Source organism: Bombus vancouverensis, chromosome 1 (genome assembly GCF_051014615.1).
Source record: "Bombus vancouverensis nearcticus chromosome 1, iyBomVanc1_principal, whole genome shotgun sequence".
NCBI lineage: Eukaryota > Metazoa > Arthropoda > Insecta > Hymenoptera > Apidae > Bombus > Bombus vancouverensis.
The window spans coordinates 9,449,500-9,467,267 of NC_134911.1; the positions used below are offsets into that span (position 1 = coordinate 9,449,500).

General features: G+C 44.2%; 1 protein-coding gene across 1 annotated transcript in view; it reads right to left on the bottom strand.

Annotated features, from left to right (window-relative positions):
• Positions 1-12,701, bottom strand: part of LOC117153483 (frequenin-2) — a 50,369-nt gene extending 37,668 nt beyond the window's left edge. Inside the window, exons 1-2 of the mRNA XM_033327578.2 lie at positions 12,638-12,701; positions 9,058-9,607 (exon numbers count right to left, since the gene is read on the bottom strand). Of these exons, the coding sequence (XP_033183469.1) occupies positions 9,058-9,121 (64 nt within the window). The 5' untranslated portion in view covers positions 9,122-9,607; positions 12,638-12,701. The remainder of the gene's footprint in view (positions 1-9,057; positions 9,608-12,637) is intronic.
• Between the last annotated feature and the right edge of the window lie 5,067 nt (positions 12,702-17,768).

Below are 17,768 nucleotides of genomic sequence, written 5' to 3' on the forward strand. Positions count from 1 at the left end.
GATGGGACAGTTTGCCGGAGAGTGGTAGAAAATTTAGCATTCTGGACGAATTTATTCGTTCGATATGTCAGCGTCTCAATGCCTAGGGCAAAGGGTGGGGAGGGAAATTAAAGCGAGCGTAGCTTACTCGGTCGAATCGAAAGATCGTAATCGCGTGCAGAAGAGAAATAGGAAACGGTGAGGAAACGAGGCAGAGAGTGAGGAGGATTTGATCATGGAAAATGTCGAAAATCCGATTGCTCGAGTCAATTAAAGCCCATTAACCGGATCGAGCGTCGATTAATCGACCCCGACAGTTTTGCAGTTTCGACGATGCGCGCATCCCAGCCGTGTTTCGTTAATTTGTTCCGCTCGCCTATTTACAACTCGTCCGCATCTCCTCGTTACCTCGTGCCACGGATATTTCATTTTCTCCGGGATAATTGCCATCTTACTTCCAATCGATATTCGTATAGCGAGGCGAGGAGATTGAGAACATCGTTGAATTTTCGGGTCAGCCCTCTCCATGATCGAACGATACGTGGCATCGACGACTAGAACCTTTTTCGGTCGTCGTTGCTGCGTCGATCGTCGATCGATAATTCGCGCGCGTTACCGACGATGATCGGAGCGCTGCGAGTTCTCGGACGTGTCGCAAGCAAAGATATTGCGCGATTTTCCTACGGTTATTGCCGTTACTGTCGTTATTTCGATATCGTGACTGTGAGAAATTTGGGCCGGGAAATTGATTGTGAACGTTACTCGAACGCGTTGCGTGTCACGGTACCCTCGAAACGGAGATTTCTGAATAAGCAATCGGCTGGTTCCGCGTGTCACGAAAACTTTCGTTCGATCGGTAAATGCGATGTCGAGACGAAGGGCGCACCGCGAAGATAAAATCTTTGCTTGGTGAATTTTAACGATTTCCTTGTGCTATATGTATAGCAGGTAGCTGTATCGACGCGTGGTGTCGCGACGGAAACGGCGAATATCGAACGCTTGTGTGTGTGTGTATGTGTGTGGAGCGGCGCGTTTAATAGGACAGCCACCAACGAAACGAGGAAATGCGATTCCACGGTCCCGTATGCCCGCTAATCCCTTTGAATTTCGAGATTTCGCTTGCTCCAGCCACGGGAAATAGGACGGAGATGTTTTTCAAGAGCAGACCGCATCGAAATTCCCGCAAATTCCGATCTCGTTGATTCGCGGCGGATAAACCGAACGCTAATAACTCTGTCGATAACTTCCACCGATTCCAACTTCCATGGAATCCCATCGATAAGTTGGCAACGTTATCGCGTTACAACGATCGCTCTGTTATTTTCTCGAATTTACTTTTACACTGTCTGTCCCGCCTCGGCGACGAACGATCGACGATGCTCGACGCCAACTGTCGTGCTCCGCGTCTCGTGGATAATCTCGTCTAGCTTATACGAGAATAAATTGATCGACGATAGTAACCTTCTTACATACGCGTTAGTAAACTGCAGGTCACTGGTCTAGAAATTAAACGTTGCACCAATGGACTCGTACCGCTGAAACCGACGTACACCATCGGTGAGAAAATCTCACCGGATATCATCGAACGATAATTCTCGCCAGTTTGTTCGTCTAATGAAAAGTTATGCCTCGTGCAAACGATAGATCACACGAGACTATGGCCCGAGTAACGTAGATCGTATCGCGAGAGCGCTGACAGATAGAATCGGAATGAGAGGAATGGCGGAAGGGTTGCCAGCCGGGAGAAAATACGCGCAAAGCGTGACGGAGCGTGTCGGTAAGTGTGCGTGCAGCGGCCAAAGAAAAAAAAAAAAAGAAAAAAGGCGAAGCGCGGGAAGCGGAAAAGCATCGAAATCGATCGGACCTACAACGTAGAACGCGCGACGAGACACCGCGTCCAATGTCGATGATCAAACGAATGATTCCTCTTACGGTGCATTTACGCCAGGCGGACGAATCCTCGTTTATTCCGCGTTCTGGTATATTAAGACTTTATCTCAGAATAGAGAGAGCAAATGCGTGGATGAATGTATTATAGAAATTCTTTATTCAGGAATGTTAGGAATTAGGATTTCCAGTGGTTTCTATCCTACGTGATAATGTATTGATTTATTACAGTGGATTAAACAGAGAAACGTTGATTATTTAACTTAAACTCAATGCAGTAGTGTGATATCACAACTCTCGATTAACGACTCTTCACTCTTCACTCTGCGGCTAACTGAAGACGAGCGGCTGCGGTGCCGAAATATATTGATGGCCGTTAAGTTTTCCGACCCTTTTGACTCGTCGGCGTTTGCGCTTTATCGTCGAGATTGTCGGTACTATTGGGTTGACAACTAAATGATTGCAGATTTTCTCATTAGGTGGCATTGACAAAGTCCGCAATCACTTAGTTGCCAACCCAATATAACAGAGACGAAAGAAGCCGCTGTAAAGAGAATCGTTGTGCCAAAAACTAAACACTAGAGGAGATGTAGAGTTTTCTTTGAAGCGAGACCCACTTCAACGTGGTAAAATTAAAAACTGAATGTGCGCACGTGTATTAGGTAATGGCTTCAGGACGTAGACGCGCGGACGTTCGCAGAGATTACACCGAGCGTTCTTGGATGCTTCGAAAACGCTTCGACAATTCTCGTCGCGGAAAGAACGGGCGAATGATCTCGTAGCGTATTCCTGCGAATGTTTCGCTGGCTTTAAACGACGTTTATCGACTATTTTGTACAATAAGGATCATCTATACGCGTGTCACCGAGCAAGATAAATTAGCGATAGAAAAACCAAGGGGGTCTAACGAACATCCCGCAGGCCATCGAAATGACAACGTAGAGAATGTTCCAGTGTCAGAAAACAGCAACGAAAATAAATCCAGTCAAATAACCTTCACGCTGTGAAAACAATCCTGCCCACAGGTAACCATAAACAATGCACAATTACAATTCCAAACAAAAATTCAGTCAAATATTTGGACATGATTCTGGACAGAAGAATGACATGGAAACGACACATGGTAGACAAATCCAAGCAGCTTAAATTAAAATTAAACAAATTCTACTGGCTCGTTGGCAGAATAATTTACTTATAATTCTCAATGAGAATTGATTGCAAACTACTTCCAAATAAAAAAAAAGAAAAGGAGACAGTAACAGCACGGCCACCTCTGACCTGGGCTCCGGCGACATTCCATAGGAGGCAAACCCACAGTATATAAATCCTCCTAAAATCAGCTCTCGAGATTCTATGTTCTAACATTCTTAACTGTCACTCTGTTGGATTCACGTAATAAACTCTGCCAGTATATCTAAAGTCTGACTTTTCTTCTTACCTTGCTCGTGAAACGTTTAAGCTTACACGAAATCATTCGAACGACGCGAGAAAACAACCAGTGATTTTCTTAATTTCACCATCACCCGTGTCTCCGACGTGACACGCTTGTAGAGATAATACAATTTACTTTATTTCCACTGATTATGTGCACGTTCGTGCGGCTTAAAAATCGCGTGCAACGTTGCACGTTGTTGATATCGACGATATCAGCGAAGAACAATTATCCTGCTGTGTAAACGCATCGTTACACCCTTGTAACGGTAAAATGCCAGTCGACAAAATCCAGGAACCAACCGCGGATTTGTATTTTTGCGAATTGACGTACCGTGTGAAAAAAGGCATACTCGACTTTAAATGAAAGATGAAACACTGGCGATCCAATTACAATTAACTATCTCTATATCGTTTTGATTTTCACTGTTCTGTTTCGTTTTAATTTCCACCGTTCCCCTTCGTTAGAGCAGAGAATCGGCCACGAAATGGATAAATATTGGCTTTAGTAATATGTACACGAGTCACGGTGAATATAGCGCGGAGAAGTTGATATAACGTGGTTCGATTACCTCGTGTTGTACTTACGCGTTTCCACGTTCGAATAATCGCAATTCACACCGAGTGCGTTGAATGTTCGGGCAACTGGCAGCAACGCAGTCTTGAAAAATGCACGTTTCCATGGGTCCGAAAGAAGGCAGCGATCAGAGAGCCATTTCCTTGCGAGCCTCGATAACGATAATTCCAAACTTGTTTCGCCCGAAGGCACTCGTATTTTACGGACATTTCGAAAGGCAAGCAAACCCCAACAAATGGAACAATATTAGATTTACACTACGAAAACGGAAACCACAAATATTCAATTGAATGGCACGCACATAACACAAACAAGGCAAGTTAAATACCTAGAACTCCACTTAAACACAACTTACACGAAAACAATATACTAAATCAATTACAGACAAAATACGGATAAAATGTACTGATCAACTAATCGAAACTCAGCATAGAAAATAAACTAAAAATCTAGAAAACGATAGTAAAACCAATTTGGACGTACGGAATGCCACTATGGGGGACAGCAGCAATGAGCCACATAAATAAACTAGAGGCGCTACAATCGAAGATACTAAGAACAATAGTCAACGCCCCATGGTATGCAGAACCGAGGATATACGCAAAGACTTAAAAATACCCACGGTCAAGAAGAAACCGACAGGTACGCGGAAAAATATAAGGAAAGAACGGCAACACATCCAAACCAGCTGGTTGCTGAAGCGAGCAAAACTCTCATAGAAAGAAGACTAAAAAGAAAACACTCCACTGACCTCACTAAAGAAATAAAATAGTCAAACTCGAAGACGTATGGAGGTAGCCATCCACGCGTTATTTAGCAATTAAACCAGAAAAATTTACCGAATGTCCAACTGGACAAATTGTAAAATACAAATTAAATAATAATAAAAAAAAAAATTTCGTAAGGATCGTAGCGGCTCATGGCTGTAGAAAAAGTTGAAACGAAAATTCAAATCTGCGAGAGACTCATATTATCGTGCCTTTGAATACTAACCAAACTAAATTGTTTGGTTTGCAAGGTAAATGAACTCTGGACAGATTGTTATTACCGTATATCGATATAAATTTATGAACGTGCTACCTATGAGCAATTAGTATTATTATTCTTTCTTCGATTAGTATAGTGGCATTGAGCGAGCGACGATTATAATTGGCATACACTATCTCTTGTACTTGTACTGATTTTAATACATCGGATTATTACGAATTCATCCACTCGTTTCTTTATTAAACAAATCTACACGTTATAACGAGCTCAGGATCGAACAATACTAAACTAAAGGAAAGTTTGAGGCAATTCGTGGCGATAACGAAGTCGCAAAAACGGCGCTGATAGATAACGTTCTCGTTAATGGCGAACGATAATTACGTCGCGGCAACGTTCGTAAATCAATTTACGTTTCGTAGACGCAAGAAAAGAAAGCAGCTAACTTGATTTCGTGCGGGGATGCGTATCGAAGCTTCGATATACAAAAATTGATAAACCATGCGATACACTGCGACATTAATTACGCGCCGCGATCTACCGACCAAGATAATTGTACGAGCAACTGTCTATCAGATGGACGTTTATCGTGAAATCGTGCGATAAATTCCTATCACGTAACCGATTCTACGAATCTTCTTGTTCTCGACGTATGGGGCACCATCCATCAATCAGAACGGTTCTGTTTTTCTTCCAGCTCGCTCGTTCGATTTTATACTTTTACGGTTATTTCCACGTTTTAGTTTTCCAACGAATCACCGAAAATACATTGCGACCTGTTCAGTGGACCGATCGGTTTATCGCGACGCCGTTTTCCATTCGAAACGTCGATATTTCTAACGACACTTGAACGAAAGTAGACGACTTTTAGTGGCGACAACATTCTGGGCCAACGGTATCGATTTTTGCAACGGTGCCGTTAACAGGACCTTTTCTTTTCGAAAGTTTCCCGGACTCGCGTTGCGCGATGGTACACGCTCCAGATTGATGAAATCTTACGAGAACGCTATTTACCGAGCCAGCATGTTCTACCTCGATACTCGCACTCGTAGTTCACGAGTTGCTTAACCGTTTCAGTCGCAGGGGTGTTTGAAAAAACAGGGACGAAAAATTGCAAACAGCGCGATAGCGCTTGTCTTAATCCATTGCGAAGAGAAACAAACGGTGCAACAGCGTTCGTCATATTCGTTATTTCTATGAAATACATCTGTTATTATACAGGGTGGTTGGTAACTGGTGGTACAAGCGAAAAGGGGGTGATTCTACGCGAAAAAAGAAGTCAAAAATATAAAATAAAAATTTTTTTTTTTTTTAATTTTTCCATCGAGACAACGATCTACAGTGAGATCCGTTATAACGTACCGCACGCGTACCGAGCGAAAATTCAAAGTCGATTTTCTCGAAAACAAAGCCTCAAACAAGAAATTTTTATTCTATATTTTCAACTTCTTTTTTCGCGTAGAATCACCCCCTTTCCGTTTGTACCACCAGTTACCAACCACCCTGTATATGCATACTATCAGTTTATAAATTTTTCGAGTTTTGTTCGATAAAAATTATTGAGAAGATAACACTGAAACACAAAATACCGTGAGTCGTCCGCAGTGTTCAAATGTACTCGCACTTTTTCACATAAAATCTAAACAGCGCGATCGCACTGCTTGTGATTCAAACGGTTCAAACACTTTAACTGCCACCCCGAAATCAGATGTTTCGCTCAGGACGCCACGGGAGTATTTTTATTATTCAAAGCATATAATGGCACAATAATAATAAATTGATGATGTAAGACAACATTCTTGCCCAATGAACCGTTTATCTTATTGGTGGCCACGGGTGACCACCGTGGCGCCTTGGTAACTTTTGATAGCGACATATTATAACATACATATTTCAACAAACCATTCGCATTCGTTATTTCGTCGTAAGCAAAACGTGCAGAATATAGTGTTGAAACGTGTAGAAGATATTAGTGAACGGTATTATGATTATTTTTATGATTTCGATGAAACATTCTTCTGAAATGGTAGAGGTCCGCAAAAAAGATTATGTTTCTGATAAAGCAATGGTAGTGGTAGATTACAATAGAGGAAAATGTGCTGTAGATTTATCAGATCGAACGATAGCATATTCCACACTACATAGAAGAACCCTCGAGTGGTATATAAAATTAGCTTTAGAGTTATTATTAAGTACATCAATTTCAAACGCGATGATACTCTATAAACAAGCAAGAAAAACAAAAATCAAGGTATCAGATTTTAGAATGGCACGCGCAACGCACCTTACACAGTGCCGTCACCAGAGCCGTCAAATATATTTATTCGACAAAGATCGCGACACGAAACGCAGAAGAAAGAAGGGAAAACGTACCTGGCACGAAAATTTTGCAGAGAGTGCTATAAAAAAATGTTAAACAGTTAGGATGAAAAATTGCTAAGAATCGGACCGAAAAGGTGACCACCTATCGTCCAGCTTGTATTGACGAGCCACATTTATGTTTAAAGTGTTTCAACACAGTGCACCGTTAGATGCAACATTTGTTCTCATTTTTTTTATCGATGTTCTAATAAAAACGTTTAATCGTTCAATGGGGCACTTTTTATTTCAAAGTATCTTCTATTTATCGGTTATATTCAAAATGCCCTAACTGTCAATTTCCATTCAATTTCTACAATTGTAAGAAGTTCAAGCCACCGTGGCATCACAGGCCGGTCAAATATGACCAACGTGGCATTCAAAGTGTTGATAATTTAAAAAAAAAGCTCGATATACGCGAGCAAACCGGAGAAGGAGAAGATCGTGTGGTATCTGTTACGAACGAACCCAACTAGGGACGTTGTCTCGGTAACAATAAGAAAGCTGACGTTGGATTTTCACGTCCACGGTATATACGTGAAATTCGTCGTCGCTGGATTACGTCTCTGTCATAGTCCTGATACATAGTGGTATTTCCGCGATCGTCCTATCCGCAAAATTATTCCATCCTCCTAAATATTATTATATCAAGGATAGCTTACACTGTAATCCTACAATATTGATAATAATATAATAATAATAATACCTATGCTGTTAAATCGTAATCGCGATTGTTTCTCTCATGAGTGCGCTCACGAGTGTTTTATTTGGATATTCCATCGCCAAGAAGATTTCTTCGCCTCGTAAAAATACAATTTAACGACCGGACCAGACCAGTTAAAACTTTAATCGCTGATCAAACGTCGAAACTTTCGTTCTCATCGATAATTTATATTGTGTATTTTTTTTATGAGGAAGAGGGAATGAAAGCCAAGCGAAAGCTTCGCAAACGAACTCTAGGCATTTAATCACGTGCATCTTATCGTTGTCCCTTTCGAAATACGATTTCTTCGATCGAAATTATCTCCGATCTCGGATCATTAAATGGAACGCGACACCAACAGTCTGATCGTTCTCATTGTCCGCTGATAATTCCAACGGAGCAGCGAAACTTCCATCAAGGATTTCCTTTATTCAGAGGTCGTCCTTGCATCGGCAGGCCAATTTACATATCTATTCTAACGTTGTTGATCGTCGTTGATTGAAAGCTCGTTGCGATCAACGAACCTCCATTCTTTGATCGCTCGTTTTATTAAGATTCCTTAACGATCTAGCAGAGAACGCTTCTTAACGATTTAAGCGAACCCGTGCTTTGACGAAAAAACGTTTCGCCGATGAAACGACTGTTTCCCGAAGATATAAGGATTTGTCGATTCCGTGACTTTTCATTTTTCCGATAATCGCTACCCGCTTAAACGGCATCAAACGAAAGCATTGCAGAAAGATCTCGGCTTCCAGCAACGTAGAATTATTAAATCATCAAATTATGAAAAATACGTAGATCTAAGCTAGCGAGTTGTTCGTAACTCCAAGAACAGCGCGAGTGACTCGGTACGAATGACGTTCAGATCCGATAAATCGTCGTTTCCTCCGGCGATGAAACGTCGCGTTTCTCGTTAAACAGGTGGATACGTGGCGTGGCGTCGCTAGAAAGGGCTGCGGCTGTCAACTGGGCGGCGTGCTCGGGGCGTGTAAATATGCAAAGGATGCGACGTCGAAAGAGAAACGACGTGGCGGAAACGAAACGTTGAAGGGGGAACTGTGACGGGTAATTTTGTAAAAAGCATGATATAAGCGGCTACAGTCTGTCTTTGCAACGAAAAAGTAACAACGATACTCACAATACGTGTCATTGGTGAGTCGATCGATGGTATCCTGTTTCAGCTTGCTGTTCTTCTTCCCCATGTTTCTCCACAGACTTCTTTCGCTTCGCGACGATCAACCTTGCTCGCGCTGTAGCTTTCTAATTTTCCTCTGTATCTTCCAACACCGAAACCGTCTCACCGCCCGTTTTGCATCTTTCGCGTTGTTCGAAGGTCAACCGGCCGAGTTTATTCCAAAATAATTTAAACGTGTCTATAGAAAGGAAAGAAAGCGCGAGAATGTCTGTCCCTTTGTCCACTTTCTCTTTTGCGGATCAGGCAACCAACGGTCTCGTGGGAAATCCTCCACGTTGTCTCAAGGTCGCTTCGAGTTTGCCGGCTCGCGCTCGTCCGCGAGATCTTTTTCTTTGAAAACGTAGCAGCTGATAGTCGCTCAGATTCGTTCGCAAGCGAACACCACGGACGAAACTCTGTTTCGCGTTGAGAGGCTCCTGATTTCGGATTCACCTGGTTTATATTCGGTTTATAGCCGAAGGAACTCGCGCGTCACACCAACTCCAGTAGATGTCTGGAAAAGTCGGTTTTCGTTGGTAGCGTTGCAGACAACGGTTCGATGCGATATCGTTCTACATATTCGTTTTTCTTCCGCCGCGCCGCGCCGTCGCATCTCTTCGAAGCGAGACGCGAATCGCCAGGGACTCCTACGTTCGTCCTTGAAAAATTTACTTTGCGGACAAAACAGAGCAGACCAGCTGAGAGCGAAATGGATTTCTGCTCCTTTCGCGTCGCGTCGGGACAACCGGCGAGTGGATTTTCTTTTCAGTTACAACGAGCTTTCGAGAATTTATATACCGATCGAAATGTTGGGAAATCCGCAAACTCGTTAACCTACTCGTTAGAGGAAATATCAGGTCGCGTTTCGAGGCTTTTTTTCTCTCGCAGATCGTCGAAAATACGTACGTGACCCAGAAATGGCGATGAAAATAGGAAAATGGTTTTTAAACTGCTTGGACGAAGTATAGCGAGAAGATCTTCGTTTAACACTCCGATGAAATCACTGTGCCTGGTGCAAGGAGAAAGTACGCGTTGAAAGTGGAATGATCTGAGCGGCTGTTTATAGTCGCAAGTCGTATGAAACGATAGGAAAAATAGCGAGAAACGATTGCGGTTGTTAAACGACGTTGACGATCATTTGCGAATAGAACGAAACGATTAAATCGCACGACGATCGTTTAATGCGCTCGGTAGATCGTTGACCCGATCGTCGCATCGTTCCAAGATTCTACGCAGGAATTTTCCCTTTTTCTGTTCGTTCGAGAAGCATCGAGCAAATGAATTTCGATTGAAGTTCATCGAATCGGCAAATGCGTTCCGTCGAGCAACGTAATTCCCAACTTGATGCGACAACAGCTCGCGCACAGACTGTTGTTTTCCTATTCGCTTTCCGTTATTGCGTTATCCTATCTGAGAATAATTGCTTCGTTGTTTGTTGCATTATTCACCAACGTTTCCTTAGGTAAAGGATAACAGACTTACGACGTTACGCAAGATATAATCCCCGGATAATTTGCATGATTCGACTAACGACCGATCTATTTCCAGTCATCGATACCGCAATCTCGACGAAGAAGAAAAAGTGTTGCTCGACACAGGGGCAACGGTTGTTCGTGATCGCGGAACACGATGTTTCGCCGTATCGTGACAACTAGGCGCCACCGTGTCCATGTAAACGCTAGGAAACGTTTTCAGAAGCGAGCATGCTTCTTGCCACGCTTATCGAGTTTCGCGAGAAGGTTTAAAGTATAGCCGTGCCGCCTTCAATTATTCACCTCAACCTGCAGGGTCAACCAAGACCCGGCGACTACCCTTGGCCTCGGCTCACACCGTCATGTGGTCGCGAACAACACTCGGAATGCGCGTTTTTCTCTCGTTTCCTACATTTCACTCGCTTATCGCGAAGCATCGGGAAACCGAAAGCATCGAGACGCCGATCTTCGTGTCGCGTCGCTCTATGCGAAGTCGTAACTTTCGATTTTGTTAGAAAGTAAATGAGAAATCACAAAGATCGAAGTGTATTATTCGAGCAAACATTGGAAGACAGAGGTCGACGTTGGATGAACGCGCCAGTCCAACGAAATAAACGAAGGCTTCGCGTATCACGAGCAAAGCCCATTCATATCGGAAAATGAATTTTCCTTTCGATGAAAGCGTAACGATACTCTTGCGAGGAAGAAATCCGATTATCGGACAACAGCGTGGTGTCTACGGTTCGTAGTTTATCGTTAAATTTTCGAATCTCTATCAAGTGCGCGACTAATTTCCTTAAGCGCGGACGAGATATCTCGCGGGCTGCTTCTCCGACGCGATATATCTTTGCAAAGAATCGATGGTAATACGATCGCCGACCAACTATTCGCCTGGAATTTAAACGGCAGAATTTTCTGGCCACTGTGGATCGTAAAAGTTATATTTGCATACGAGTGGCATCCGGCGTGCGAAGGGTCGCACGGTTACGATGCAAAAAACCAGTCGCAGACGCGTTAGGAAAATTAAATTGGCCGAGGGGACGACTGATCGAAGAGAAGGAACGTGCGCGAAGAAAATGGGAAAAAAGATAAATTGATAAATTGGAACGATCCGGCACCGGGACTGCAGCGTTATCGAATCACCGTGTATTGCCAGAAGTAGCCGACGCGACGTTAGCTGCGCGCTCTCCACGCATTGTTTCGGCCACGTCTTTGTGCTGAGAGTTTCGCCGATATCGCCGACTAATTTTAATCGATGCGTATCGAGTATCGCGTTTTCGCTAATGAGATGACCAGCGGAGAAGAGAAGAACGCGGTTCATCGCATTCGCAGTTGGTTGCTGTCGAAACCACAGCACGAAGAATCTGACAGACACCAAGGATCTTTCGTTTTTGTTAAAAGCTCGATTGTCATTGTTGCACGATGATCGTTTACGACGTATAACGCGCGTATAATCTAACGAAAAGAGTATTCTTGCGCCGATCACACCGATCTATCGGAAACGAGGTCCGTCGCGCACCATCGTCGCTGGAAACTGCGGTGCAAGACGCGAAATTACTACACGCATACTAGCGCATTTGCGATACCGAGCGCGAGAAACTAAACGATCCCTCGTTCGAAGAAGTTTCGAAGAACAGACTGTGTCAGTCGGACAAGCTGTCGCAGAGGAGACAGAGATAAAAACGAAGGAGAGGCAATTGGAAGTTTGCTGAACGTTTTCCCGCAGGAAGAGAGAAAGAGAGCGCAAAGAGGACAACGCGTATACGATCGAAGTGAAAACTCGCGTGGAAAGACGAACAAGTGGCAGGTTAACGAAAAGGCTGGCAGCCGCACAGGTGCTGGCCGGTGAAGGAGGCGTTGCGGAGATTTAACTGGTCGCAGCACTGGGTCCGTTCCATTTCGCGTATCTGGTCTCTCGTGCAACGAATCGAGAAATCGATCGACGCGGTTGATCGTCGGTGGCACGAGCGGACCACGATTTCCCTGGCGATTCCACGTACGGCAGGCTCGTGGATGCACGCGAGGTTCGACGGAAGCCTCCAAGTTAGCGGTTTTCATTCATGAATTCTCACCGCTGTGGTGAAACGATCGGTGGAAAAACGCGGACCAGTGACGTCATAGCGTCGCGGTGCCTGGCGTCAGACTGGCTCGCCGATGGCATTACGTACCAGTGCGTTGCTACTGATTCGCGCAAGCGCGAGCCACCGCTCAGACCGGAGAATTCTCCATGTTCCCCTCTTTCTTTCCTTCCGAGCTGCTCCGTTCGTTCCATCTCGTTTCATTTTCCATCTCGTTCCCCTCGCAACCCTTCGCGCTGCTCCCACTTCCTTCCACATCTCCTTCTCCGACTCCACTCTTCCTCTCTTCCTCTCCTTCTCATCCCAGATATACCACCTTCACTCTTTGCTTTCATTTCTCTAGCCGCGATAGAATATCGCGAGATCTGTTCACCTCTCTGTATTCCTTCTCCTCCCTCCTGCTCCCTTTCCTCTCGTCTGTCGCTGTATTTTCGTCTTTCTTTTCACTCGCGGTCGAAATACCGTCGTCGTTTATCGCGAAACACTTCGCTTCCTTATTTTCCGTCTAATCTACGATTTTCCACTGTCAAGTCCAGTCAAACGTTGCGTCTATCCGAATCCGCAGATATTTCATCTCGTCTGTCACTCTGCTTCTGTCTGTCCGATTTTTCTTCTATTTATTCGGTTGGCAACTAAGTGATTGCGGGTTTTGTCATTAGGTGGTATTGACAAAATCCGCAATCACTTAGTTGCCAACGCAATAGTTCTAGCAAATGTACGTTTATCGAAATCGTTTGCAATTCTCGTTATATCGATACTTGCGTTGCTGGCTCGAGTATTTTTCCTTATCGGCCGAACGATGTTTCAATCGAGCAGCGAATGTACCGTCTATCTTGTTTCCTGTTTCGTAAACGGATAATCGAATGTAGCGCGCGCGTTTCGCTGGTTTCTTTGAAACGAACCTTTGCCTGTAACCTTGTGGCGGAATAGTTAACGTAGTTTCCACGTCTTGTGCGTACAGGCGGCGAGAAAATTTGACGGCACATTTGGAATTCCGTGGTTGGTACACGAGAAACGGCATTGATAAAAATACCGCGTATTTCTGTCGGTGGCGACACCGAACGAATGATTTATTCGCACGGTGTGCTCACACCGAACTCGCGTTACCAACCGAATTGATTTTTCCCATTTTACGTTCAATGGATTTTCGCTGTTCGCGTTCGGTTATTCTAACGACAGCAAATCTGTTTGCGTTAAAGCGGCAAGATTCGCTTTATCGCGGTGAAGGAAACGACGCCAACAGTTGCTAGAAAATCCGGCCCTGCTTTAACCATATGCAAATTACGGCCGCGCAGCAAGATGAAAGATTTTCGAGTCGATGAACGATCAAGTAGCGCGATCGATATCGCGTCAGACTCGGGTCGCCACGTGTTCCACTTTCGATACGCTTTTTCTATTTTGCACGCTCTTCGCGCACTCGCGTTGCAGTGTCGTTCGACGCGAATGTACGCGTGACGATAAATAAATAAATGAATTAATTAACACGTTGGCTAAGTAATTCGGTTAAGTTCCTCGCGGGGTCCAAATCCGATCGTATTCCGAGAGATCTCATGGCGGATATCCCAGATCTTTCATTTAGTCGAGAAGCGTACTTCTTGTGAGACGCACATCGGTGATTTTTTCATCCTCAAAGTGCTCAGTAGACAGCGTGAAAATATATTTGATAGTGAGAAGAGTAGTATAGAATAATGGAAAAACTGGTATCGACGACAGAAGTGACCAGATGGTCTCGTATGTCACTACGATACGGAAAAGCATCAAGTGGTATCCGAAATTAGCGCTACATTTCCTCTTAGGAACAACTATAGTAAATGCTCGTATTGCGTACCAAACAGTCGCAAACAAAAAAATACGGATAAGAAAATTTCGGGAAATTCTCGTTTCCGAATGGTCGGATGTGTCGTGAGAAAATACCGCGCCCGACAACCATCGCGAGAAAACGAAGAAGGTGTCCCGCCATCTGGAGATTCGTAAGAATCAGCAGGACAAGCCTATAAGAAGGATGTGCACCCTATGTTACGAGAAGAAGAGGCAAACTGTCGCACGCCAAGAGGCGAGAAGAAACGTAAAAAAGCCCGAAACATATTGTTCGAAGTGTCCAAAATCACCCGAAACGTGTTTGGAATGTTTTAACGAATACCATGCGACATAGCATAATGTAATATTTCATCCAAAATATAGATTGATAAAAAGTATGGTACAATGTGTTTTTGATATTTTTATGTTGTATATCCTACATTTAATTAACTCGAACAAGAAGAGCGTCACCCGTATTTGGGTTACAGGCCCCCACGGAAAGATGCCCGTCACATAAATATGGGTGACATGGCGACCAACGTGTCGACGACCAACATGTCGCGTCGAAATTTTCCTTCTGCATTGCTTCGTCTCCTTCCATCGCGTGTATTCCTTGTTTCTCGAAAGGATATCGAAAAGATATTGCGAAAAAGACATCGTGACGAGCGTAGCTTCTTTCGGTAAATAAGAACGACGATATAGTAGAACATACGGACATACAACAGGAGCACGCGAGTTCCTGATGCATTTTCCCGTGTTCGATGAATTAGTAACAAGGAATAATTAGCGTCGCGCGTGTTCTATCTTACAAATTACGATGTCTGTCCAGTTGTTCGTAGTTTACCACGAAATCGTTACCTACGGTGTATTGCTACACATCGCTGCCGATGACTCACATCGGCAAGTTTTTCAACGGTTGATTGTGATTATGGAGTGCGTTCGACCCTCGCCAAATGGAAAAGGGAAACGTGCTTCATTTTTTATCGCCGCTGTAAATGCTTAAACTGGCACGCGAGCGCGATCGATTGCTTGGACGAAGCGACGAAAAATTCGATTTGGTGTTATTTATCAGTACTCGAACCCTTTGGTATAGGAAGATATAACGTGAGAGGAAAGAACGCGATATATTCGCGTGTGAAAAAGGCAGAACAGTATAGTCTAGCGAGGATAAACTACTAATAAATAGTAACATGTGCGTGGTAAAAAGTGTTTCAAGGACTCGACAAAGAGATCGACCAAATGGAATAGAGTTAACGTGCTTAGAGATTCGATTAAAATATTCGGTGTGTCACGCGTTGCTGTTCCAATTTCTATGTCGGAGCTTGCAGAAAAATATCCATCTTGTGAATTCGATTGCGGATAAACCAGACGGTCTGGTTGCGAGTACGTAATTAGCCGCAAAAGGAAAAGCAAGTGTACGGGGTAAGATAGAAGAGGCCAAAGGAAGAACACGGTGAAGTTGGATAGCGGCAATTGTGGTGCGCACGATTTAAAGAAATACACGTGGCGATTGCATTTCCTTGCGGTAACGTAACCTAGCTCTGACGTAACGTGGACGTAACGCTATTCGCACGCAATAAAATTCGCTGGAAAGGCAAAAATTTGCTGTTTCACGCGATGCCTGTCGTTATCGACGTTATCGAGGAAATTACGAGCGAAGGAACACACAAGCTTGTTCGTTCTTCCCAGCAGACAGTTAGACGCGGTGTCCGCGGAAAATTACGTCTTTCGTCGTTGCATTTAAACTTGCGTTGCTCGCTGCGCTCGTAACCACCGCGTGCTTGTCTCAAGCACAGGCCGAGAGTCGTTGAAACGTTGTGGAAACGACGTCGACTCGCCGGCGACCATGTTCCACGGATTTTCTAACGAGCTTTCAACGATATCTCCGATGGAAAGGCATCGCGCACTCTCCGCTCAAATTCCAACGAGACTGTCGCCTTAAAAGAAACGTACTTTCCTGTGTTCCGATGGTTCTAATCGGACTCGGCTCGGGGTTTCCGCTGCAGCGTTTTTCCCCCAAAAAGCTGAAGCGATTCCTACCGTCTGCTTCTGAACGTCTAAACGACTGAAAATCGAGCGGACAAGACTGCGATCCAGGGTCGTAACAGGCGACCAATTTGGCCTCCATCCTCGCAAGTACGGAACACTGCTAACTCCGAGTACGTGCTTACACTCGAACGTTTCGCAGTTTAATCTTCCTCGACGAGTTGGGGATAGTAACGATCGTTATCCGTCGACGCGATCGAATCACGCGAGTCTTAAACGTTACGAGTATCGTAAACGTTTGTTAGCGGGAAACAGCCTTCAGTACGTTAAATACGAAGAACACGGGACGAACAGAGCAGTCGGAGAACGAAGATAATAAAACGAGATAAAGAAACTAATATTTGACGAAGCTAATTGTCTTACTACAATTAACAACCGCTAGCGATGGCTCGCTTCGAGGATGTTACACGACGAATGAAAAATATCAATTGCATTATCATGTTGACTGATATACACATTCGGTTAATAGGATTAAATTCCCCCTAAGAGGTACCGTATTGTTGCACAGAAACCACGAATGGGATTTACAGACTCTGCAAGGAGCATAGATTCCAAACGATTCGACAATTCCCGCATAATTTATGGCATCGCTTAAGATACTACGAACAAAACAATGGCACACCACATGCGACGTCTTGTTCGTTCGTAGTATCTTAAGCGATGCTATATTTAAATTAAAATGTCGCGAATGTAACGTAGGGGTCCGATACTTCTTTATCCTTAACGTATGTACTTATTTACGTATATCTGTCGGAAAGGATTATCGGAGCCGACGAGGGTCCGACGAACAAAGCGGACGACAAACGATGTTAACGAGCGCCGCGCGTTATTTCGTTGCTAATCTATTGGGATGAACGCGAATAAAACGAGACAGTGGTATCGGAGTAATTAACGTTTACCGATAATCGACCGCACGCTTGTCGCATAGTCCCAAAAGCGTCAGTAGTGCGAGTAGTTAGCACGATAAATTAAAGAGGAGGAGCAACGCGAAGGGCGCAGTCAGTTCCATTCGTCATGTCCCGTTACGTCGAACACAGCATCGCTCGAGAATATCGGTAAAGCAACGCCAGAAGGTGCTTTCTACTTTTCGCTTTGCGTTGTTCGTTTTCCGCTCGCCGCTACGAGCTCAAGTAAACGTTGGGAACTGACTTTGCGACTCAACGTTCCCAAAGTGAAATTACATCCGACTGGATCGCTTTAAGATCATCGATTTCCTAATGCAACGCTGATTCGTTTCAGACGACCGTGTCTCTCACGTTATTCGAAATGAGAGCGCGTAGCT